At 39.8% G+C, this 27,148-nt stretch overlaps 1 protein-coding gene across 1 annotated transcript in view; it reads left to right on the forward strand.

Moving 5' to 3' along the window:
* Positions 1 to 27,148, forward strand: part of CCDC83 (coiled-coil domain containing 83) — a 46,750-nt gene that overhangs the window by 14,585 nt on the left and 5,017 nt on the right. Inside the window, exons 5-10 of the mRNA XM_027083579.1 lie at positions 2,956 to 3,123; positions 11,166 to 11,257; positions 13,945 to 14,013; positions 19,398 to 19,519; positions 22,978 to 23,057; positions 23,747 to 23,946. Coding sequence (XP_026939380.1) covers positions 2,956 to 3,123; positions 11,166 to 11,257; positions 13,945 to 14,013; positions 19,398 to 19,519; positions 22,978 to 23,057; positions 23,747 to 23,946 — 731 coding nt within the window. The remainder of the gene's footprint in view (positions 1 to 2,955; positions 3,124 to 11,165; positions 11,258 to 13,944; positions 14,014 to 19,397; positions 19,520 to 22,977; positions 23,058 to 23,746; positions 23,947 to 27,148) is intronic.

A 27,148-nucleotide genomic window follows, 5' to 3' on the forward strand; every position in this document is an offset into this window, starting at 1 on the left:
ACAAAGACAGGGCTTCCCTGGTGGCGCAGTGGTTGAGAGTCCACCTACCAATTCAGGGGACACGGGTTCGTGCCCCAGTCCGGGAAGATCCCACATGCCACGGCTGGGCCTGTGAGCCATGGCCACTGAGCCTGCGTGTCCGGAGCCTGTGCACCACAACGGGAGAGGCCACGGCAGTGAGAGGCCCGCGTACCGCAAAAAAAAAAAAAATCCTATCCCTTCATCATAAACTTGCTGTTCAGATTTCTAAAACTTTTGCCAGAACCTCTATAAATACCATCTCAGCTAGGAAGCTGGATAACAAGGGAGAGACTTGAGTGCTCTCAGGAAGCAGTATTAGAATCTGAGAGGCGAAAAAATGGACTAGATTTTCTTGAGTTTCCCCAAGCATTTTAGAGAGCCTCCTTACCCAAGCGCTTGGCGCAGAGCAGGCATTCCCTTTGTAGATATTTGTTATTTTGAAAGAAATAGTTACCAACGCCAAAGGTCAATCAGCAAATTTCATTTTTGGGGGGGGGGTCTCTAAAACTTTCCCATAAGCCTCCTCCTGCCAAGTCCCTGTGTGAACAACAGTGATGTCATGAGGTGGTAGACGTATTTCCTGGTCGGGCTCCTGTCTAGGAGAGTTCTGCTTATGTTCGGAAGGAATGCTTTAAGAAGTCACACCCTTGAGATGGGTGTGAGACCAAAGCAGATACTTAGATGTGCTCCCTAAACTGCCTTCAAAGGGAATGGGCCCGGTTAGTTAAGGTGTGCCTGTCTGTGGTTTGGGCTGAGTGCTGGGGTATGTGTGTCATACAAGACTGGGGACATGCTGGGTGACTAAGAACAGGAGGGCTGGGCATGTGCAGCAGTCCAAGGAAGAAAGAAGCCCACAGATGCTGAGGAAGAGAAGGAAAGAGAGAACAGATGTGTCTACAAAGGATCCCTGAGGCAGTGACATGTTGTACCAGGTAGTCAGTCACTTTCAACTCAGTTTGGTCTGTGGAGCAGCAGCTGGAGCTTCACCTGGCAGCTTGTGATAGTACAGAACCTCAGACCCCCATCCGGACCTGCTGAATCAGAATCTGCATTTGGACGGGATCCTAGGGGAGTCCTGCGCACAGTAAAGTTTGAGAAGTGCTGACAAAACTCCCTTCTTCCAATGTTTAGTTAGGACTCTTTCAGCTGTAAGGATAAAAATCCAATCCAAACTAGTCCAAGCATAAAGAAGATGTTAATTTTTTCTTGTAACCAGACAGAAAAGGCAGAGTGCTACTGACCTGGACCCAGAGCCTCACATGCTGTCAGATCTCAGCGTCTTTTTGTTAATTTCCGTGTCTTGCCCCTCTCTCTCCCCCTGTATCACCCTCCCTCTTTTTCCCACCTCCTCTCCCTCCACCCGCTGCTCCTCTTACACGTCTTCTCTCTCTGCCTTCCCCCTGAAAGTTGGCTCCTTTTTCTGAGAATGTTCTCCCCGTGAGGCTGGAATTCTGACCAGAGACACCTCTGAACTTACCTCCTTATAACCTCAAAGTGGAGACAAAAGAGACATGTTTTCCACCAGTGAAAATATTTCTAGGGGAGGACTCCGAGCATTTGCCCAGCTTGGGGCACCTGCTCAGCCCTGGACCAATCCCTAAAGCCAGGAGAAGGGGCGACTGTAATCGGTCTACTTATATGACAAGGGACAGGAGACATGTGTTACTAGAAGGGAAGAGAGAAAGGGGTTCTGAGAAAGTAGAGCAACAGTCACTACACCCCCCTCTCTTTCAAAAGCTTCAGTGACATCAATCAACCCTCCCCACAAAGACTGAACATGGTGCAGGGCTGAGACAGCAACAGTCTGCCCACATCGGAGGACAGCTGATCACTGGGGTGCAGTGTTCTTAATTGTTTAATGATAATAACAAGTACCATTTATTAAGGGAGTTTAAAATATATTATCTTATATTCTTAATATATTAAGTATATATTAAAATAGATATATTAAAAATATATTATCATGTCTTGGAAAAAGACATGTCTGGAGAACTCCTGGACCTTTGGACTGAAGAACACCTCTCTGGCCTGAATGGGATGCTTCAGTCATAAACATCGATTGAGCACCAACTAAATGCCAGACTCTGTGCCAAGTGCTGGGTGGACAGAGATGAATAAGACGTGGTCTTGCCCTCAGGGGCTCTCAAACAAGATGGTGCGTGGTAGTGCGTCAAATAGCCATTCAGTTCATCGGACCTGGCTTTTTGTAATGCTGCCTTTTCCAGAATATTCAGCAGCATGATACTCAGCCTAAAGACTGAGTAGAGTATCATGTGTAGGAAGTACACCAGGGCAAGCTGGAAGTCTATATGATTGAGAGGCTCCATATTTGTACACATGTAACTGGGGAACTTACCTTTCACTCTGAAGTCTCACTGTGTGGGCTTAGGGGAAGGCAGGTTATTATGACTATCATATGCTATCATTTCACACAAGGGAAGCTCAAACAATTGAAATTTAAATGATGGAATCAAACAACTTACCTACAAAAATGGTCGCCAAGTACTGTGGAAGGATGTTAAGTTGAAATCACTTTGCCCAGACACATAATGACCAGAAAAATGACAATTTACTAATAAAAAGTATATGCGACATAATATATTGTACAAAACAGGACACTTATCAAGCTATCACAGGCATAATTTAAGCTTGTGGGTCCCTAGGCATATAGGTTGATTGCATGTTACAGCTCTCAATCACAGCCCCAAACCACACAACTACTTTATAATTGGAAGTCTAATTTTACTTAGATTTTGAATCATGAGAGATAAACAATAGTTTGAATAGTTTAGATTTCCCTAAATTATAGATATAAAATGGTATTTAAGAGTTGATATTTTCACATCAGACCTTAACTTCACAAAAACAGATTGCAACATATAATGGTTGCAAGGACAATAGAAATGACAGAAAGTCTCGATTTTCTTTCAACAGATATGCGCATCCAAATAAATAATGCTGAGAAACTGTTTCTTGAGAAACTCAGTGAGAAAGAATATTGGGAGGAGTACAAGAATGTAGGGAGTGAACAACATGCTAAACTCATTACCTCCTTACAGAATGACATCAACAGAGTTAAAGAGAATGCTGAGAAAATGTCAGGTCAGTTGCAAGAAAGCTGGTTCAGATTCAATAAAAAAATCTTTCAGGGGCAGACATTTGGTGGAAGAAAGAAACGGGTACCCCCGAATCATCCGTTACTCTCAGCTGTCAGCACAAGCACTATGCGCCTAAGGATTAGGTGAAGGGAGGAAGTAAAGAAACTATCCCAGGACCACCTATGGAACTGAGAAGGGGAAGTAAAGGGATGGGAGTGTGTGCCTCTGTGTGTATAGAAACACTGCAACCGACTTTGAGAAAGAAGCTTCATTCAGTGGGTGGGTGTCTGCCTGCTCTCACACCTGGGTCTGGGCCAATTCCACCAAGGTTGGGGAGTCCTGGGAAGGGGTTATATTAGAGAAGGAATTCACCTGAGGCAAGCTGAGGCAACCCACCCAGGCTGGACAACCAGAATCGTTATAGAAAAATGGCCAAGTAAATGCTAAGTTGCAGTCGGGGGGAAAAAACTGGAGAACAAACATAAGACAGGAAGTGAAGAGGGTATAGAGCAGGGTGGCCTCGGGCATAATGAGTCTTACCAGGATCAGAGCTGGGAACTATGAGGCCGGCCAGCTGTCTGTCACTGAGGCATAGTGGCTTAAAAGAACACCAGACACTCAGGAGAAATCTGGCCTGAAAGAACACTGTGGTTGGATGGCAGTTCTGAGCCCAGCTGGTAATGGTACCCTGTTTTGTGGAAGGAGCGTTCATTCGGGGTCGTTCCCACTATCCCCTCTGAGGCTCTGTACAGTCAGTCTGCTTCTAGACCAATTTTTATGTAAGTTTCTCGGCTCAGCGCCTCTGTACCACAGTGGTAGTGTAAATTTGGCCCCAAATCAGTTACAATTTTTCAAAAGCTTCTCCTCGCCAAAAGAAGAAAGTAAGAGTGACACCCTCCTACCCCTGTCAATCCCCCAGCCACTGAGATCCTTCCTCTAGATAAAAACACTATTACCAGTCCTTATGTAACCTTTCAGAAAGAGTCCATGCATGTTTCAGTATGTATATATATGTCACAAGCAGCATGCCACAGATGCAATTTTTCACTTGCTCTTTCAGGTAACAATATGGACATCCTTATAGATGAGTACATATTAATACTTCCTCATCCCCCCAATGGCTACTTTGTTGTACCATAATTTTTTAAAGTCCCCTACTCATAAGCATTTAGGTTGTTTCCCATCTTTTACTATTACAAATAATACTGCAGTGACTATCCTTACACAATCTCATTTTACTACGATGAATACCCTCGTATGTATGTAATTTCAGTTATGTGCATCTCTAAAGGGAAATGGCTGGCCCAAACAGCCTATTCATTTTTACACTGATAGGCATGGCCCTGCGTAGAGGTTGTACCAAATGTACTCCGGCTGGTGGTGGTGAGGATGTCTGTTTTCCCACTTCTTCAACAACAGGGGTTGTGATCCACCTCTTTGTTCTTTGCCAGTCTTATAGGTAGAAAATGGTATCTCATTGTAGCTTTAATTTCCATTTCTCTTACTATAAGCAACAGTGAATATCTTTTTATAAGTTCAAGAACCATATGAATTTCCTTTCTGTTCACATCTTTGCCCATTTTTCTATCGTGCTGTGGAGCTGTTTACATTTCAAGGAAATTAGCTCTTTAACTGTGATATAAGATGCAAATATTTTTCCCATTTGTCATTAGTCTTTTGTTTATGCAGTGTTTGTATGAGGAAATTTTATAGTTTTATAGTGCCTAACTTATCACTTTGATTTTATGATTTCTGATATTACAAATACATTCTCTAATATTTTTCTTCTAGAATTTTTATGGCTTCATTTTTATATTTAATCTCTGACTTTTTTGTGTGAGATAGGAAACCAACGTTATTTTTTGCCAGATGGCTTTCCAGTTGTCCCAACATCACCTATTAAATAAGCCATTTTTACCCTATGATCCAAAATGCTAACTTTATCATACTTCCATTTCCCATGTGTATTTGGATCTCTTTCTGTCTTTTCTATTCTGTTCCATGGATCTATATATTTGTGCAACAATACCACACTTTAAAAATTGTTACTGTTCTAGTATGCTTAAAATTTTTAAAATAATTTTTCCAGCATTCCTTTATTTTATGGTTTTTAAGTAGGAAGAGTGATCTTCTCATATAAACTTAACCCGTTATCCTGATTAGAAATTTGGGTGATTTCTTTGAGCTGAAAATTTCATGCTATTGTATCCAACTTTGTGGTGGGGGTAATAACATTTATATGCTGCTGGTTGAGCCTTGGCGTATAGCCTGTTTTAAGTGTCATGGGATAATGGCTGTTATGGGCTTATCTCATTTGCCATTAGTTTTAGGCACTTCTCCTAACCATACAGCAGCAATTCTGCCTGGGGATGATTAAAGCACCTTGGGGGCCACTAACTGGGCACAATGAATATGAGTAGAACTCCTAAATTAAATTTATCTGAAGTCTTACTACCACCATCTCTTCTTTTCCTCTCACCTCTCTCCTTCTTCCATGACTTTTCTAGAATTCTCCTCCCACACCCATGATCATGGAGTTTGTGTTAGCTAGACTGCTTTAATTGCAAGGAACAAGTACTTTAGTCGAAAGGGGCTTTATTGTAAGTGAAACATGATATCAAAATGAAACTATTTTAGTCTCGGTTTAAACCTGGTTGTCTATATAATGGATACCACATTTCAAAGTAAAGTGAGATATCGCCAGGCAGGCTGCCAATATGATGAGGCAGAAAACTGGTTTCACACCTTCAACCACTGAATTCCAGTCTATAAAAGAGGTTGAGGAAGCCATGAAAAGACTGTTGGAAATAAGGAGACAGGTTTTGGAAAGAGCTCTTGGTGTGCTGTGAGTTGTACACAGTCCCCCAAACGGGCAGGCGAAGGGTAATTCCTCCTTCATCTCAAATCAAGTCGGAAGGTCTTTAAAGGAAATTCTTCAGATTCTTCAACATGTGTTCCCTGCAGTTTGGGGCGGAGGTGGGGGGACATTGAGATCTAGTTTATGACTCATCCCTGAAAAAAATCTATGGGATAAGTGGCTGACTAGGTAACTGTTCTAACATCAGAGCAAAGAAGAGGTCGGCAGCTGCTGCCCTGGGCTGGGCCTGTGTCTTAGTCCATTCAGGCCTCTATAACAAAGTACCATAGACTGGGTGTCTTACAAATGACAGAAGTTTGTTTCCCACAGTTCTGGAGGCTGGGAAGTCAAGATCAAGTCACTGACAGATTCGGTGCCCAGTGAGAGCTTGCTTCCTGGTTCATCGATGCCTTCTATTTGCTGTAACCTCACGTAGTGAAAGGGCGAGGCAACTCTCTGGGGTCTCTATCATAAGGGCACTAATTCCATGCATAAGGGTTCCACCCTCCTGACCTAACGACCACCCAAATACCAGTACATTGGGGATTAGGTTTCAACCTAAGAATCTGGGGCGGGCGCGGGTGGGGGGTCAGAGACTTTCAGCCTGTAGCAGCCTGCACTTCCAGAGTTTGTTGTGGCAAAGCGAGAAGGAGTGTTTCCTGTGGACCGGTTGTGAAAGAGAGCTGGTATGCAGTCCTGTTAAATCTTGCCTGAGGGCTGATGAGAGGGGCCATGGTGCCCCCAAAGAGAAACAGGAGCCTGTCTATGTGGGAGGGAGGAGGAAACTGAGACCCAGAGGCCAAAGGAAGAGTCATTAGCCAACCTCCAAGGGCAGTATTTCCCCTGTATCAAGGGCATGCAGGTAAAATATAACTAGCAATGGGGGAGGCGGTCCTCCAGAGAACCTACAAAAACCACCCCTAAGAGAGGAGAATCAATCTTAAATGCTAACTAGACCCAGAAAATGGGACATCAGCTTGAGATAGTATCAGTCAAGTAAGTGCTTTCCTGTCCCTTTCCAGGCTCCCCTTCAGCCCTGAGGAAGAAGGCATAGAAGTTCAAGTCAGAGGAAATGGTAGTAGGTTTAAGCTAGGAAGGGAACAGCCATAACTTTAAATGAAGCTTAAAATTTCAATTATTATAAAGACTAGACATATTAATTTCTGATTGGAAGATATTTTGTTATCACAAAGGAACCAGAAAAGTCATAGGATTGCCATGTATCTTACTGAGAGAGAGCTTCTAGCCTCACAGTATGAATTTTAAAGGCAAGAGAGAAAAATAAGGTTTCTTGATGTCCCATGATCATGTTTGTTGGATGTAACACGTGTACTGAAGAATGGGAGGACTGAAGATGGAAACAGAAGGCCATCAGATCAGTGGTGGCTCTAGGGATGCTCCTCCCTACATTTGTCACTCATGGTCTGTGACTGTCCCTCTTGTGGCACCTCTGCTTTGCTCTTTGTGCCTGTCCCCATTCTCTTCTTGCTTCCCACAGACCAATTCTTGCAGTATTCTACAACCCAGATTCTGAAAAGAGCCAGTGTGATCACCTATCTAGTCAAAGGTGACCAAAGACCTTCGTCCATGCCTCCTCATGGGTCATCGGTTGGCCCCAGCACAAACCATTCTTTGGTCAGCTGTCCAACCTATCTTATTCAGTAGCCACCCTGAGCCCTAGGGGCATGGGGAGGAAGAACCTGGAGCTGCTTCCCTGAACTTCAGCTAGAAGGAGATGTCGGGATATAGGGTGTAGAAAACACAGTCACTGATAAAACCAGGACAAGGCTCTTTCTCTCAATAAAAGGAAAGGGAACCTTAGATTAGGCTCAGGAACAGAGAAAGTATGGGTTATTACAAATCATCAGATATTAGAGTCACAGAGAGTTTTTACTTTTGTCCTTGACCAGGTGCATGGGACAGGGATCCTGAAAAGTTTCTTTGTACACTAACAGTGAGTTAAAACACTTGGGTTCATGTCCACCTCTTTGAATGCTAGTTTCCTCGCCTGTAAAGTGAGAGTACCTCAGAGATCTCCAACAGAACTCACAGTCCCAGCACCTGCTTTTCTATACCTTATCTCATCCAACTCGTACAAGTTCCTTTGAGTTGGATACCATTGTGCCCAGTTTAAAGATGAGGAAACAGAGGCCCGGAGAAGTTAATTGCCTTAACTAAACTCACAGATTTAGTAAGCAGTGGAAATGGGATTTGAACACAGGTGTGTGTCAGACCCAAACCCTTATGCTTCAAATAAGTCCTCCCAGCTCTGTGATGCAGCGAGGTAGGGAGGGCTCTCTAACATGCACTCTGCCTGAAGAAACCGCTACATGGCCAGTGTTGCCACCTGCCCTTGCTTGGTTTTCTCCAGAGGGGGCTCAAAGGAAGTCACTGGCACAGTGAAGCTGGGTGACACCCGGAAGTGTGTGAAGAGTGAACAGACTCCTAAAAAGCCGTGGAGCAGAGCCAAAGCAGAGCCACACACAACAAGGAAAAGAGAACAACGCAAAGCAAGCTTCAGCCTCTGAGAAGTGTGGTCAGCTTCTGAGAAGTGACCATATTAGACCGGGCATCTGAGCAGCCAGGAGTCTAAAGGCACAAAGTCATAATCTCCCAAGCTCCCATTTGCAGTGTTCCAAACTTTTCTGGGAAGGAGACTTTTACATACTCCCAGTTTCTATGGCCGTATTCACAAATGTGTGGTTAATAGTTGCTACCTGAAGCATCCTCTGAACTTCAAAGGATAACAGGGAGATTTTCACATCCTCCCTTGTGCTAGCTGCTCTGCTTTTGAGAAGAAAAACAGTCCATAGAGTTGTATATGGAATTTGGAACAGAGTTGGATGTTATTATCGCTTTTTCAGTATTAACATGAGGGAGAGCTACAACTTTACCCAGAGCATATTTGGTAATCTATTTTTTATGATTTATAGCAAATAATTAATATATAATGTTATCAAGCTCCAGTTTTTATGTTTTCTTTCAGATGCTAAGAATGTAAAATCCATTATAGCTCAACTCCTGATGCACTGCAACTTTTAGATTGATTGTTGTATTTTGTGTGGTAGAAATTTTAAATAAATGTCTAGCATTAGTCTAGTGGACTAGATATTGAACTGAAAAAAACAATCCATCAGAAATGAGATTGGAATGATTAAAACATTCAAGCAATTACTTTGAATGGGATTAAGAAAAATACAGGTTTTATACAGATAGATTGATATACACACACATACATACCTACACATATCCATATATATACATATCCATATATATATCCATATATATGTGTAGGTTGGAATAATGAAGATGTCCATTTTCTTATTCTCCAGATGTCAAGTTAGACTAGACCCGAAACCCAATGAACTCTTGTTTATAAACCTCAGCCACTCTTGTTCCAGCTCTGTTAGAGGTAGAAACTGATGGTTCCCAGCCTCCTTTCTGGCCACTCCACAGCCTGGGAGAGCTCGCCCCTTCCCTCCTTCGACTCTCCCTTTCCCTCACCAAAGTTGCCATTGTTTGCTGCTTCTATCCTGGCACTGAAGGCTCAGATCACTGCCCACCAAAGACGTGCAGCTGGCCAAAGTTCATTTTCTTCAAAATATTTTTCAGTATCTGTTGTGTTCCAGAGACTGCGGTAATAGAAAGATATGGAAGAGTTTTTACACTCTGCTCAGAGTTTTCCTTGAATAGGGGAAGCAGTTATGCCAGTACAAAATACAAGGAGGGCTGAATAACTCCTGCCTAGCTCCCTGCCCCGCTTTCCAGAGCCTTAGATTGGCTCTAAACTATGGAAAGATCAGACCAGCAGATCTCCTTCCCTGTAGCCTAAGATCCTCAAGAGTTCTTAGAGTTGGCTTTGGTTGACTTGGTCTGTGAAGAAATTTTTCCCTTTGAAACAATGTCCTAAATGGCAGCTATGTTCCACAACACTCTCAGTACAATACTATTGTTTCATTATAGAATAAGTTAAATGGGTCTCTGGGGACCAGTCCAGAAATCTAGCAACCGTAATTGTCAACATCATTTGTATGGGAAGATACTTTCTGACTTCCAAGTAATTATGCTTCAAATGTTATAAATAAAACACATCTAATGGGGACACATAACATAGATGTTATCATAAAGCACAACTAACTTTGGCGATTCTTAGATTTGGAGGGTACACTGCCCTCCTGTTGCACACGACTGACTACCTCACTGTATTCAGTCTTTGCTCAGATGTTACCTCCTCAAAAGAGCTTTCTCTGATCACCCTATCTAAAACAGAGAATTTTAGTTTTTCTTCATCACACACCTCACCACCTGAAATAGTATTCATTCGCTTCCCCATTAGGATGTACATGTCATAAGGGCAGGAGTTTTGTCTCTTATTTGGCAATATTCCCAGTGCCTTAAATAGTGTCATGCACATCAAAAGAACTTGATGATGATTCGTTGAATAAAAGAATGAACAAACTGGTCTCATTTATCCAGCTTTATTTCTCTCCACTCTCTAAAGCAGCCTTCATGTCACTACATCTTGCTTTCCTTAAACAGAAGTGTTGATTATATGACCTCTCAGCATCTTTCAAGGCCCCCAATTTTACGATCCTTTGCTCTCTCAATTCTGACATTTATGATGTAAGAAAATCTGGAGAGGATAGAGAATCCTGCACTTCTTCATCTCTGTTCTCCCTTCTTGCTCTGAACCCAACTCAGAACGGGTCTACTGACTTTCACAGCCCCTCTCCTACTCTCTCTCCTTATTCTGTGTTTCCTGCCCCAGGAAATGCATGCCAAGAATATTGGAAAATTAGTTAGAAGGAGTTAGATGTACAGGATGCCACTCAAGTGTGTAATCAAATCTCTTCATATTTATGTGGTAGAATCAGAAGTTGTGTGATATGAAAAGTAGACGGCTGCATAGGTACTAAAGTGTTAGAAATTCTCCCTTTGGAGAGACAATCCTTTAAAACTATGACTATTCATGAGACAGATATCATCGTAAACGAATTCACATTAAGGTGTTAGTAAATTATTGGAGCATTTCTTCTAATTGGAGGTACTAGATGCTTCAGTAAGAACGTACCTTGAAAATTCAGAAAAGAAAAAGTACACAGAAAGGAGAGGTGGGGATCATGGAAAATAAAATTTATAACTTCATAGTTTTACCTAGGATCTTAAGGTTTCTAATTTTCTTTTTAAAGAACAGTATAAAATCACCCTGGAAGATGACAAAAAGAGAATAATCAGAGAAACTTTGTTGCAACTGAACCAAAAGAAGGAATGGGCCACAGAGGTATATCTCAATTTTCTTTCTTTCTTTTTTCTGATAGTAGATTTTTATTCTTCTCACACAGAATTTCAAGATTTTAACTGAAATGTTAGTTTCAGGTGTACTACCGAGGGATTTGACATTTGCACACGTTATGAAATGATCACCATGATAAGTCTCGTAACCATCGGTCTCCATACAAAGTTATTATTGACCATATTCCTTATGCTGTACATTACATCCCATGGCTTATTTATTTTATAATTGGAGGTTTGTACCTCTTAATCCCCTTCACCTATTTCACCCTCTCCTGTCTGTATTTCAATTTCCTTAGAAAACAAAGCTCCCCCCACCCATTTCTTTCTCATGGTGTATTATAACGGTCAGAAACTTGTGTTTTGAAATTAGGCAGTTTAGTTTAAATCACAGTTCTACCACTTACTGGGTGTATAAACTGAATTTATACTTGACTTTTCTGGGCTTCGGTTTCCTAATCTATAAAAAGGGGACAATAATAATATTTAACTTTAACGAATAGTATGAGGATTGATAGCGCCTCATAAGAGCAAGAGCTCAGTAAATTAATATTCAGTTATTTTTAAGTATAATAATAATGGCTACAACAAATTATTAAATTAGATTTTGGATGAATTATAGGATGAAATATAATTTGTCTAAAAAGTACTTTCTTACATATGCAAACCTAAGAGAGTACACTTTACATTGCTGGAGCTTTAAAAATTGGGGATATAAAAAAAAAATGTTTGAGATGTAATTTCCAATTCATGTTTTCTAATCTTTGTTTTGCCCCAAATGCCTGACTTTCTTTCCTTTTCACTGCCCTTCCCCTGTCTCCAGACTATCTCCTAAATCAGTGAGGTCCCTGCTGGGATTGTCTCTTTATCTGGAACATCCTTTCTTCAGAGTGGTAAACATCTGGTCTTTTCTTCACTGAATTTCAGTTGCTCTTGTTTGTTGCTTCTCTGTTGGTTCAATTGTTCTTTCAGTGTTACTATTCTACTGCATGATTTTACTGATTAACACAAATACAGAGGATGTGGAGAACTGACCAACGGTTTTGTCTGCCCATGCAATTCAGACCCTTTGTTACTGAATATGATTAAATGGTGAAATCAACAATTAAGTAATCTGATCATAGTTAAGATGATTAAAAATGCATATGTAGATCAAATATGCCCTCAGTATGTACATTCAATATATAATGAAGACTGTTCCCAATACTGTTCCTAACATTTTACATTAAAGTCTCTCAACAATCCTGTTAAGGGGAAGACTTGCTAATAAAAAGACAGAGGCACAGAGAAACTTTGTAACTTGCCCAGAGCATGTGGCAGAATAGAGAGTTAAGATAGCTTCTTCAGATCATTACTCTTAATCATTACATTGTACATTTTCTTTTCCCCACATACTGCCAAACACCCACACACGTGAACGAATTTTCCTCATTTTCTCTGGCCATCTTATGTGTTAACTTCTAAAATCTACTACTTTTGTGCAACCTTGGCTGCTTATTGGAGTCACCTGAGAAATTTGTTTAACCCAGGTGGGTCCTGGGTCCCACCCACAGAGATGCTCATGTAATTGGCCTGGGATGTTGCCTGGGCTTTTGGATTTTTCAAAATATCTGGGAGATTCTAATGTGTAGCCAAAGCTGAAAACACTACTCTATTGTTAGTGAATTAAGCCATTAGTCAACTAAATTCAATAATGAGTGACTTCCTACTTTTGTTCAAACAAAATTCTATGTTCAAATAAACTTTAGACTTATCAGTTGGAGCTGAAGTATAAAAATTCCTGGTTCCTAGGAAATGGGGGTTCACTCTTAGGTCAATTACCATGATTTAAAGAAAAGAAATTTATTGCACATCTTCCTACTTTAAAGACTTACACAAATTTACCCTTAACATAGTTTTAAATTATTTCAATCCATGTTTATGAACCAGAATATTTTTCTTAATTTTTCTTCTTGTGGTTATGTCCTTCAGTTCCTGCGTTTGTAGCACGGTATCCATATAAAAGTACCTCACATATAACTAGAATCTGTCATCCATTATAAAGTTCCTTTGGGTGAAACTGTAAATATCCTAGTAACTGAATATGAATTTACATTTTAAGATCCTACTGATAAAATAAGGATTTTCCTGTTTGCTTTGTCTAAAATGCCTTTCTCCAGGAGACTATCTAGCTACAGCCTGCTATCCTGAAACTATTGGCTGTTAGGTTTGTAAGTACGTATATTGTTATTATTGACATGCAGAAATCTTTCAAATTAAAAAGGTAGTTATATAATCTATTCATGCCTTTGCTATATATTGAATTATGTCTGTGACCATAAACTTGAAGGAAGTTTGATCACTGCAGTTTAACCATCTTAATTGTGGAGCAGATCAATTAATGACTGATTTCACCAAAGCAGTCAGATTCAGTCACAATAGAGGCCAAATTGAATGGACAACCATTGTCCAGTTCTCTCAATCACCTGTATTAGGCAACGTAAATCAGCAAAAACAATACAATAGGATAATAAAGAAAGAACAACTGCACCAAAAGTTTTTAGGTATATTTCCAAAGTAATTGCAAAACATAATTTTAAATGATCAGATAAGTTGATTGTGTATCCCCATTGCTAAAACTCTTAAATGCTATGTGGCAGCTCTTCTTTAATACAGAAAAGTTTTTTTTTTTTTTAGAATGCTATAAGGTTCATTGACAAGGGCAGCTATCGAGAGATCTGGGAGAATGACTGGCTCAAAAAAGAGGTAAGTGGAATTTTTAGAAACAAAGCCAATTTCTTCTTTCTCATTTTTTTGAACTGGAAATGACCTTTATTTATGAGCTGAAGTCATGGGAAAAGCATGGAACCATGACTGACTGAGGTAAAATGAAATTCAAGTGGAGTCCTAATCTTATTACAAGTTGTTACTCAATGAACACCATAAATAATCTCAATAATAAACAGAAATCATCTTTTGGTGTTACAATTCATACAACATACTCAAGTGTGCAAAGCTTCTTTATGTCCTAAAACTGATCTGGCCTTCCTCTGGACCCTACTTCCTCATGGGTGATGGGAGCAAGGTTTAAGGATCATTTTAACCTCATTCTCTGCTGTTTTAAATTGCCTCTTTAGGTATTCAAATTGGTAGGGAAGAGGTAAAGTTGTCATTATATGCAGATGACATGATACTATATATAGAAAACCCTAAAGACTCCACACAAAAACTACTAGAACTGACAAATGAATTCAGCAAGGTAGCAGGATACAAGATCAACATACAGAAACGGGTTATATTTCTTTACACTAACAATGAAATATCAGAAAGGGAATGCAAACAAACAATCCCTTTTAAAATTGCACCAAAAAATAGAAATAAAATACTTAGGAATAAACCTCATCAAGGAGGTGAAAGACATATGCTGAGAACTATAAAACATTAATACAGGAAACTGAAGATGATTCAAAGAAATGGAAAGATACCTCATGCTCTTAGATTGGAAGAATTAATATTGTTAAAATGGCCATACCGCCCAAAGCAATCTACAGACTTAATGCAATCCTTATTGAATTACCCACGACATTTTTCACAGAACCAGAACAAATAATCCTAAAATTTATATGGAAACATAAAAGACCCAGAATTGCCAAAGCAATCCTGAGGAAAAAGAACATAGCAGAAGGCATAACCCTCCCAGACCTCAGAAAATACTACAAATCTACAGTAATCAAAACAGTGTGGTATTGGCACAAAAACAGACCTGTGGATCAATGGAACAGAAAAGAGAGTCCAGAAATAAACCTACACATCTATGGACAATTAGTCTTCAACAAAGGAGGCAAGAATGTACAATGGGGAAAAGACAGTCTCTTCAGCAAGTGGTGTTGGGAAAGCTGGACAGCTGCATGTAAATCAATGAAGTTAGAACACACCCTCACACCATACACACACAAAACTCGAAATGGCTTAAAGACTTAAATATTAAGACAAGACACCATAAAACTAGAAGAGAACACAGGCAAAACATTCTCTGACATAAATCATAGCAATGTTTTCTTATGTCAGTTTCCCAAGGTACAAGAAATAAAACCAAAATGAACAAATGAGATCTAATCAAGTGTATAAGCTTTCGCACAGCAAGGGAAACCACAAACAAAAAGAAAAGACAACCTACAGACTGGGAGAAAATATTTGCAAAAGATGTGACCAGTAAGGGCTTAATTTCCAAAATATACAAACAGCTCATACAATTCAATAACTAAATATTTCCACATAGATGTCGCAAAGGCACTTCAAACTCAACATACCTGAAGCATAATTTATTAAATTTCTTCTTAGATATTCTTTTCCTTCATTTCTTTTTTTGCCATCTGCTCAGACACCCGAGGTAAAAATGTTACCATCAGCTTCTTTTCCATTTTCCTTGCTCCCATTTGACTGAAAAGAGTTGGTTAGTCTAGGAAACAAAAGAATTTAAAAATCAATATGCTTTCTATGATATTGACAATTATCTTGAAATTGCCTTTATAAAGTCATGGTGAGTAGGAATCCATACTATTTCCAAAACTAATCAAGATGAATCCTCAATTTTAAAAAATAAGTATTAATTTTAAAAACTCAAGGTGAGCTCAAAAGTTAAAGAATATTAGGGAGAAACTTGGTTCTTATACTTTTATTAAATATAACAGTATGATCCTAGTGATAATAATTTAACAATTCAAACCTTAAATTTTATAAGATATCATAGATGTTAAGTTCAGAGAAAACAACTACAAAAGTTTATATTCGACTGAAAAGAAAGGCCATTTTGTGCCTTGGTCCTTCCTACTAAAGCCACAAATTACATTTTGTTTTGTTTTATTTTTTAATTCTCATAATTCAGTGGAAACAAAAGACAGGAAAAAATGTCAAGTTTAACTGAATCATGAGCAAAAAGAGCTCACTAATAAAGAACAAATCATATAATTCAATATATTTAATTTCTCTTTGTTTCAATAAATATTCATTTTTGCTGTCATTAAATTTACTCACAAAATTAATTAAAACCACTTTTGGTTATAAGTACTATCACAATAATTGAAAATTGCCTGGAAATAGAACAATGTATGTCAATTAATTTCTTTGAGGAAGGCTTAGAATAAGTAACAAGGGATATTTAACAGTGGAACTCCCCCAAATATTTCTCCATTTAACTGTCTTTCAACAATAATCAAAAACTGACATCTCTGGGAAGAATGAGATGTCCCATTGCATGACTTTCATTATCTGGTTTTATTTAGCATGCTTATTAGGAACATGAAGAAAATTCAAATTTCCAAATAACCTGGACTAACAACAAATGGAAAGCTGGAAAAACTAGGCAAAGGGATTCAAAGAGGTTAGCAATCAGAGTTTCAAACGTGAGGAGGCATAAAGCTAACTTGGATCTTGCAGGGGAAAATTTCAAGAGCATGCATTTTATTCAGGATCCTAGGTCCCTGACTTATAATAGTTTTAACTAAATTATCTTGCCCAATTTCTTAAGTACATTTCTTGGGTATCTGGGGAGAAGCAGTGGTGGGGAAGGAAAAGAGGTCTTCTACTTCCTTCTTTATACTTTCTTACCCCAGAAACTAAAGGTATTTATACGGCTATAAAAAGGAACTAGTTTTCATTTCCCTAACATTTCAAAAGACTGGGAGGGAGATAGCAATTGATGAGAACCTTACTTAGCACTCTACAGGGATAGGTGATGTCACAGGATATCCATAGCTTGAAAGATTGGACTTAACTCCCCAAATGGGCCCTCATTCCCAGCTTTGGCAGGAGACCAAGAATTGTGTGTGCTGCCTCCCAAGTATGCCAAACCCTTAGTCACACATTCTATTAATTCCTTCTTTTACAACCTCTAACTATGATTTTTTCTCATCCTTTGACATCTGAAAATTATAAACTTTTCCTTAAGGCATTCAGGCTTGTAATCAAGCTGATCATATCTTAAAAACATGAGATCCTAAAGCACCAACACTAGCTCTGTAATGTAGAATCATGGACTTAAATGGTTTTGTGAAATTGTTTAAGGCTGGTAAATAATATATGCTTTTCTTTCCATCTCTAAGCCAGCAGCAATATTTGAGCCTTTTCTATGACACTGGTACTGTTTTATATTATAATTATTTGTATATTTGTTCACTGGTTTGTATACTTGTTCCCTCTTTTGAGGGAAGGAGCCACACTTTATTGGATTTTGTATCCGTCTACCTCTAGGACACAGCCTTACCCATGGTAAGAATTCAAGCATTTAATAAATGACTTATGTGAAAGGGATATCCATCTGGTAATATACTGAGTGCTTCCAGATTCCAAAATACAATAATTTCAACTACAAATCAAAAATGTTAGTCATCTTTTTCTAAGTTCTCATCTCAATTATGCTCTTGGCAACTCCTAACAAGAGATACTGAATTGAAACCCCTACCCTGTGCCTTTATTTCATCATATTCCCTGGAGACACGTTACTTTTTCCAGTTTATTCTCACCAGCCGATCACTTTCTATTTTATTGTCTTATTTCTAATTCTTCTATTGTCCTGACTTCTCCACACGAGCACCTCTCAATCCAGCTCATGCTGTTTTGGGGGGCAGAGAGGGAAGGTGGGGATTCTATCTAGTCACATTCTTCTATATATTCTTCCCACAAACAAGCCTTCTTTAGACAAAAGTTATCAAAATACATTTCTTAAAGATTGATGGGAACTCTATTAACAGAACCAGCAAATTTTGCTTCTGTTTGAGTTAGCCACATTTCTTCGGTAAACGTTAAGCCTGCTATGTCCACGAAGGACCTTCCATCACCTGCGAGATAGAAATAAGACTCTTTAGCATTACTTGGCTCCCCTACTTGTCCAGTTCTTCTACTTCTCCCCATTCCCATTTTATTTCTATCCACACCAAAATGTGGATAGAAGGCACATGTGCCTCTATCCATGTGACTCCTTCTGCCTAGAATATATCCTCTCTTGTCTGCTAGAGAATCTCTACTTGGCCTTCAAGATCCAGAAGAGAGGTCATCTCTTCCATTAACTCCCCCTTACCCCCTCACACCTGGTGGACATAGGGTGAACCTCTATCTCTCCCACAGTCCCTGGATGGCTTCCATTATGATTTTATCACACTATTTTCTGTTGCTATCACTCTTGACCATTAAACTAACAGATCCTTGAAGGTTATTGTATCTTATTGATCCTTTGTTCCCAAAGTGTACTATAGTTTTCGACGCATAGTAGGCATACAGTACAATTACATGAGTGAATGAACAACATTTCATCTCTCTGATGTTTCTCGGAATGACTCCAGCACACTCAAGAGAGAATATAATCGTCCTATAGAGGCTGATAGAAAGGGCTCCTAGGCCTGTACTTCTCTTTTTTAAATGCCATAATAAAGATTTTTTCCCAGTGTTATTAGTTTTCATTATGTTGTTTATAATTAACCTTAGATAGAGCCTCATTTAGCTACTAACACCAGAGTGATAAATTAGTCTTATTTTCTTATTTATCTCTGCCTCCAGCTCAGATAAATCCAGTGATGTTTCTGAAGAGTAGGAAAGGACTGCTCCTGCCATTCAGTAATAATTGCCTAATCATGCAACCAAGTTCTGCAAATGACCAGGAAAAAAGTCCCACCTGTTCCTTCTTAGAGCAAACCCAGTAATAAATAATACAGGATAGATCTTCCCCTCAGGCAAATGCACTTTTTTAAAAAAAATTAATTAATTTATTCATTTTTGGCTGCTGTTGGGTCTTCGTTGTTGCACGGGCTTTCTCTAGTTGCGGCAAGTGGGGGCTACTCTTCGTTGTGGTGCATGGGCTTCTCATTGCGGTGGCTTCTCTTGTTGCAGAGCACGGGCTCTAGGCGCGCAGGCTTCAGTAGTTGTGGCACGCGGGCTCAGTAGTTGTGGCACACGGGCTTAGTTGCTCCACGGCATGTGGGATGATATTCCTGGACCAGGGCTCAAACCCGTGTCTCCTGCATTGGCAGGTGGATTCTTAACCACTGCACCACCAGGGAAGTACCACAAATGCACTTTTAAAAGTTGAGTTTTTTATAGAGGACTAGATAGAACTAAGTCCATAAGTACTAACACCCACTCTCTTTTCCTGAGAATAGATCGCAAATCACAGGAAGGAAGTGGAAGAACTGGAACATGCTATTCATGAGCTGGAAGGAGAAAATTTGGTGCTTATTGATCAGCTGTTCAACTGCAGACTTGTGGATCTCAAAATACCCAGGTGAGAGTCATTACATATCTAGAAAGTATTTTTTTTAACATTTGTATCTGTAAAAAGTTATTTTTTTTAAGATGACAATTCTTTAATAGTTGAAAAGAAAGGAGCTCACAAAATGGCCATGGGGAAGGTATAAGATCATTACAACCGACCACTGGTCCAGTGCAGACTTTGACTTGCTTTTTCTAACAATGCACTGTGGTCATAGTAGCAAACACTTAACATGAATGTCACAACTGCTGTCCTTCAGAAGCCTCTGGGCCAGCAGGGGAATTGGGCATAAAAATAAACGCATAACAGTACAGCGGAAGAGGTACGGGGTTCGAAGCCAGCACACAGGAGGGAGTGATCAACTTGATGGGAACTCCTGGAGTGTTCTGAGCAACTGGTTACCTTGTGGATTATAGAATGGTTTCCTTTGACAGTTAATGAAAGAGGCAAACTACTTTCTAGGCAGAGAAAATAGCCTGGCATTCCAAGTCACATTTATTCCTGCATGAGAGAAATCAAATACGTATATGGCTTTGTAGTTTAGGTTATCTCTTTTTCTTACCTGACAAAAAAAAGTCTTAATATACCAATCTTGATGAAAAATTAGAGCCCTGGAATGTGGTATTAAAACCCAAAGTGGCATTCATAATTTGGACAAGTAGTCAGAAACAAGAAATAACCTAAATAGTAACATGCTTAGGAAGATCGAGGAATTAAATCACACAAATGTAAGGTGTACATGTGCAAGATGGGAGAGAAGTTCAACATGGTGGAAGGGTCAGGAAAACACTTCCACCTGAGTAGGTCTTGCTTGTGTGGCATGGAAAAAATACTATTAGAGACATAATAAAGTATTTATTGTTGGCAAACTTCCTCATGTGCTTCAAGAAGGGTAGATACAAGTTGTGGGGTTTTTATTTGCTGAGCTAAGTGATGGGTGTCGGGATACAAGATTGGAGAAACAGGAGATGGTGCAATTACTTTATAGGCTGAACACTGGGTGGGGCAGGACAGAGAAAGAGGCCACCTGCCTCCCTTTCACAGTCTATGTATGCCGCCCTGGAGCCACGGATACCAGTGTAAGTGAGGCAGGCAGTCAGGCTGAATGAATTGGCTGATTACTGGACTCCTGTACTTCCAGTCTCTTGAGCTGATGCCCTTGAGGGTCCCTAGGGGGTGGCGGGCCTCACTGTCACCCCAGCAGGCAATGCTCTCTTTTGCCAGCCTCCCTCCCTATGATCAGGTCTCCAGCTCCACACTCCCGTCCCGCCTCTACCCCGAAGCACCTGCTGCTGCCACCACTTTGTGATCACGCTGAATCTCTGCCAGCTGTGCCTTCCAACCACTGCTCCACCTGCTGTCCGCTGTGTTCTTTTTCTCTCTTCCGAACCAGCCAACCCTTAGGAAAAGTGCTACCCTGTAAACTGCCAACCCCACTTCCTGCTTTGGTCAGCTCAGTCTAGTGCACCTGATTTGCTGCTGATGTGGATGTGAAGTGCTCATTATAATAAAGGGGAAATCTTTCATCGGCCAGAGAGAGCTTGGCAAGGACAGGAAAGGGAGATGGGAAACTTTTAATGGCGATTTTCATTAAGTTGTTTGCTGTATTGTATGCAATTTAAACCTATCCTCTAGCTTCCCCACAGAAATCTTCAGTAAAATCCACATTGTTCATCAATGCTTTGTGGGTTGGTTTTCTTTAGTGAGAGACCTGAGTGCTTAGTTTTGCTTCAGAGTTGGGAGAGATGAATTCAAAATCTGTCTGAGGGAAAAGAAACAGCATGGGCGACGTTTATAAGAACTGGGTTAGGGGCCCGGTATTTGCCTCCATGGCACACTGAACTTTTCCTTTGTAACTAGCATTTATCACAGTAGGGACTACTTTTTAAACATCTGCTTCCTTGCTAGATTGTCCTTGAGACAAGTGTTTAGGACATCTTAGAAAGACCCGAATAAAGAAACAGAAATGTGTAAACCCTCAATTATCTGTTACAATGCTTATCTAGAAGAAAAAGTTCAGGAGCTTTTCCTGTATCCATTTTCAAGTCAAAGAAATGTTAACACATACTGTGTAATTTATGGTAACTGCTCTTTCCACCTCTTCGTTGAGAATTTAGTCCTGTATATTCTGGTAGGGTGAGAAATAGACATGAACAGTACCCAGTAAACATATAAAAACTTCCCTATTTGGATGAAGAATGGGGTATTCTACCTAATAGAGTTACTGTATTTCCCATCCAGAGCTCCCCAAACTTCTTTCCTTCCTGACTCCCATAGAACATCATAGTATTTGTCTGATACATTAGATGAGCTGAATAAGCTAGAGGTGACTGCCCAGGGACTCCCATGCCGCAGAGCTGAGGCTAGGTGGACCAGTACCTCAAATCTAACGCTAGTTTCATATGATAACGTTCTGTAAAATATTTTCTATAACAAGTGTTGCCGCCCTGTGGTGGTACAAAAGTGACAATAAACTAATGATTAAGAGAGAAGCCAGACTTCAGAAGGTTACGGCGTTTACTAAGATCTTAGTTATTCAAAAGAGTAAAACCAGGAAAGAAGAGAACTCTGTGGCCTCAGACTTGTCCACCTGCAGACCAGAGCTTCACTAAGTTAACTCTTAAGAAGGTTTTAAGATATAAATATTGTATGTAGTTACATTATTTGCTTTAAGCTTTAAGCATCTCAGATAACACTTCCTTCGTGGTCTTTAAGTAATTGACAGCCTGTAATCCAGGGGATTCACTCTGGTTGCTAAGCATGAAGTATGGCTGGTGCATCTGCCAGGGGCACTTGCTTCATGCTATAGCTTCAGGCAAACTTCATGGCAATGCTGTATGGAGCTTTCAAGGTATCATGTCTTCTGACTGAAAATTCCACTGGCCTCTGCAATGCAGAGAGTTGCAACAGCAGACGCAAACTCACCAGGCTTGTAGCTGGAACACGCCGCTCAGCGAGAGCCAGAACCTAGGTGTCATCTTGGATTCCTACTGCTGTCTTTCTCTTTTTCTCTTTATTTCAAATCCCATCCCATTCCTCATCTGGATTCCCTGCAACAGTGACGTAACTGGTGTCATGATCACTCTCATTTCTGGGACTTTAAGCCTGTTATTTCCTAATCATGGGATGCCCTCCCCTCACCCCAAGCTCTTCCCTGGCAAACAGCCCCTGGTGTTTCAAGACTCAACGCAGGTTTCATCTTCTCCTGGAAACCTTTCCTTACCTCCTAAGGCTAAATCCGGTGCTGCTTCTCTTTGCCCCGTGGCACTCCTGACACTGTGCTCCTCACATAATTACCCACCATGGTACAAACCATCACCATCAAACACCGTAAGCCTGTCTGCCACCCCACTGGGCCTGATGCCCCTTTCTCATCTGTGTCTCCAGCACCCAGCAGAGAGATAAGACACTACTGAGCAGGTGGTACAATATTTGCTGACTGACAGACTACTTTTCTTATTTGTTTTTAGGCGACTATATCTTGCTCAAGCTGTTGGACAGGAAGTGGCACAGGAAGAAATGCCTTTGGAGTTGCCAGAAACATATATAGGTATTATTTTATTGTAATGGTGATTTTTAAAAAGTTGACAAACACTTAATTGCGCTTCTTGTTATGGACAGGAACCTTATATCAGAGAGCTATTCAGGGAATAATGCCTGCCAGCTCCTCCATATTTCTCTGTGCTTGCAGAGCTTACCTAACCCATCTCCCTTCTCTAGTGACTTTTCAAATCAAAGTCACCATGTGTCACAATGAATTAAATAGACACTAGTAGAGAGGGATGGAATGATGTCTACACTGGCATGGTTTGTGCTCCAATTTAGCCAACCAACCAAAATACCAACACACTCACAGGTCCCCATGTGATTATTATAACTTATTAGCTAACAGAAGGAAATACAACCTAGATATGGTTTCGAATAATAGGACTCACTCTCACTTTAATACCTAGATTCTACATTTCTAATTCTCAAATTTTTCTCCTCCAGGAGATTCTCAAAGGTCTTTCAAATTTAAAATGTGACAAAGGAGCGTATATATATATATATATATATATATATATATATATATATATATATATATCTGAGTCACTACACCAGAAACTAACACAACATTGTAAAGCAACCATATTTCAATTCAAAAAAAACTAAAACTGAAAAAATAAGTGACAAAGTATGTATTGTATTTTTAATCTGTTCAAAAATTGTACATAATTAATTTCTTTGCACTCATCCCAGAAAAGTCACAATTGCAACCTGCAGAAGTAAAAAGTAGAGACTTGTTGAGCTTAGCACTTGGGAGCAGTGCTTTACATCTTAGTCATGAGGATAGCAGCAGATACAGCCAGCAGCTGAAGATAGATGAAGAGAGTTCAAGCATAGAGTTTGGAGCCTCTGATATGAAATACTTACTGTATGAGGATGAGCGGGATTTCAAGGTAAGATTCATGAGAAAACATCTTGACTACTAGAGAAAATGTTGCTTTATTAGTTAGTGGAGAAAATTAACCTGAAGTATGGATGCTGAAAAATTCTATTTGCAATTATTAGTAAAATTTGCCAACCATTCACGTCTGTCACTAGATACTATTTTCACTCCTACTTTTGCCCAACTTACTACATATATTCATTTATAGACATCCATTACTAGTATACCATGTAAGTTATCTAGTGCTACATAACAAATTACCTCAAGAATTAGTGCTTATAACAATAACTCATTTATTCTCTTTCAGGGCTTCTGTTGGTTAGAAATTTGGGAAGGTCTCCAGTGGACAGTCCTCACTTGGGTTCTCTAGAAGGTGCAGTTATATTTAGCTGAAGCCTTGATTTGGGCAGGAAGATCCACTTCCAAGGTGGTTCACTCACATGGCTGGCAAGTTGATGCTGGCTAAGCTGGGGGCTTCAGTTCTTCTTCACATGGGCCTCCTTACAGGGCACCTTTATTGTCCCTTTGTTACAGTATCTGGCTTCTTCCAAAGCAATCAGTCCCAGAGACCAAATGTTTCATATGACTTAGCCTTGGAAATCGGACATCAACACTTCCATCATATTCTATTTGTCGATGTAGCTACAAAGTTCCACCCAAAGAGAAACGGTGCAGGTCCTGCATCTTGAAAGAGGAAGGTCAGCATCATATTGTAAGAAAAGCACGTGGGATAGGATGTATATGATAGCATGACCATCTTTGGAAAGTACAAACAGTCACATATACCAGTAGGTGAAACCTAGATTATCAAGCCTTTTAATTTTAAAACCTTTTGGTACATTCCAGTCACTTTCACATCCACCCCTTGCTGTTTTCCCTCTTGGTACTACCAATAACCTTGAAAGTTCTCCTAGAACTTAAAGTCTGGTAGGAGAAAGAGTAATTAAGAAAGCAAAAGAAACTGAATAAATCAACAAAAACCATTTTAACTAAGTACAACTCAGTCCTGCTACCATCAAGTGATAATTTAAAGACTAAAGCTCTAGTCTCTATAACACTCAAACACCCCCATGAGTATATGGAATCATGACGCCTTGTATGTTACAATAACCTCACGCTAGTGGACAACTGTCTATAAAATTCCAAACTTGCATACCATTTGATTGAATGAAAAACCTTCTTACTTTTTATGTTTTTATCTGTTGAATTTATTTAAATTTCTTTTCTATTTGACTTACAATGTTGTGTTAATTACTGCTGTACAGCAAAGTGACTCAGTTATACATGTATATGTATATATACATTCTTCTTCTTCGTATTCTTTTCCATTATGGTTTACCACAGGACATTGAATATAGTTCCCTTTGCTATACAGTAGGACCTTGTTGTTTATCCATTCTATGTATACCAGTGTGCATCTGCTAACCCCAAACTCCCACTCCTCCCTTCTCCCACCCCCTCTCCCCCTTGGCAAACCACCAGTCTATTCTCTATGTCCCTGATTTTCTGTTTCATAAATAGGTTCATTTGTGTCATATTTTAGATTCTACACGTGATATCATATGGTATTTGTCTTTCTCTGTCTGACTTACTTTACTTAGTACGATAATCTGTAGTTGCATCCATGTTGCTGCAAATGGCATTATTTCATTCTTTTTTTATGGCTGAGTAGTATTCCATTGTATATATGTACCACATCTTCTTTAACCATTCATCTGTTGATGGACATTTAGGCTTTTTCTATGTCTTAGCTATTGTGAGTAGTGCTGCTATGAACATAGGGATGCATGTATCTTTTTGAATTATAGTTTCGTCTGGATATATGCCCAGGAGTGGGATTGCTGGATCATATGGTAATTCTATTTTTAGTTTTCTGAGGAACCTCCATACTGTTTTCCATAGTGGCTGCACCAACTTACATTCCCACAAACCATGCAGGAGGTTTGCACCCTCCCCAGCATTTGTTATTTGTAGACATTTTAATGATGGCCATTCTGACCAGCATGAGGTGGTAACCCATTGTAGTTTTGACTTGCATTTCTCTAATAATTAGCGATGTTGAGCGTCTTTTCACGTGCCTATTGGCCATCTGTATTTCTTCTTTGAAGAAATGTCTCTTTAGGCCCATGTTTTGATTGGGTTGTTTGTTTTTTTGTTGTCGACTTGTATGAGCTGTTTGTACATTTTGGAAATTAAGCCCTTGTTGGTTGTGTCGTTTGCAAATATTTTCTCCCATTCCGTAGGTTATCCTTTCCTTTTGTTTATGGTTTCCTTTGCTGTGCAGAAGCTTGTAAGTTTAAGTCCCATTTGTTTATTTTCACTTTGATTTCTATTGCTGTAGGAGACTGACCTAAGGAAACACTGGTATGATTTATGTCAGAGAATGTTTCGCCTACATTCTCTTCTAAGACCTTACTTTCCACGGAAGTTTTTGATGTGGTGGAAATGGTACTGTATGTGCTACAGACTGAATTTTGTCCCCACCCCTCCCCCAAATTCACATGTTGAAGCCCTAACACACAATATGACTGTATCTGGAGATACAGGCTTTAGGAGTTAATTAAAGTTATATGAGGTCATGAAGATGGGCCCTCACCTGATAGGACTGTGGCCTTATAAGAAGAGGCTTTGCCTTGTGAGAACGCTGTGAGAAGGCAGCCATCTGCCAGCCAGGAAGAGGCTCTCACCAGAACCCAACCATGCTGGCATCCTAATGTTGGACTTCCCAGCCTCCAGAACTGTGAGAAATAAAGTTCTGTCGTTTCAGCCACTCAGCCTGTGGTATTTGCTATGGCAGTTCAAGCAGACTAAGAGAGTCTATTACTTCAGAATCCTGCTCCAGATGGTTCTGAAATATATGGTAGACTTCCATCAATTTACTTTTCTCCTATCTCGCATTTATTGTAGCTCTGCAATTATGTATTTTAAAAGCTACATACAGTTATATGAATTTTTGAGAAATATTAATAAAACATTGCCTTCCTTTTTCATTCTTTGACTCTCCTAAATTCTAATAAATGTTTATTGAGACCCTCACAACATGCCAGGTACTTGTTAGATGCTTGAGAATTTAAGGGGAAGAACAGGAAGAAATGAAGTCTCAAAGACGCCTATGTGGCAGGCCCTGCCCTAAATAGTGTACATGCTAGTAGAAAACTGATAAAATCATTGATTACTGTACAGGAGGAATGTCCTACCTGTATCTGTCTCCC

This window comes from Aethalodelphis obliquidens, unplaced genomic scaffold (assembly GCF_003676395.1).
Source record: "Aethalodelphis obliquidens isolate GAN/ISIS:26980383/991018 unplaced genomic scaffold, ASM367639v1 scaffold50, whole genome shotgun sequence".
In the NCBI taxonomy this organism is placed as follows: domain Eukaryota; kingdom Metazoa; phylum Chordata; class Mammalia; order Artiodactyla; family Delphinidae; genus Aethalodelphis; species Aethalodelphis obliquidens.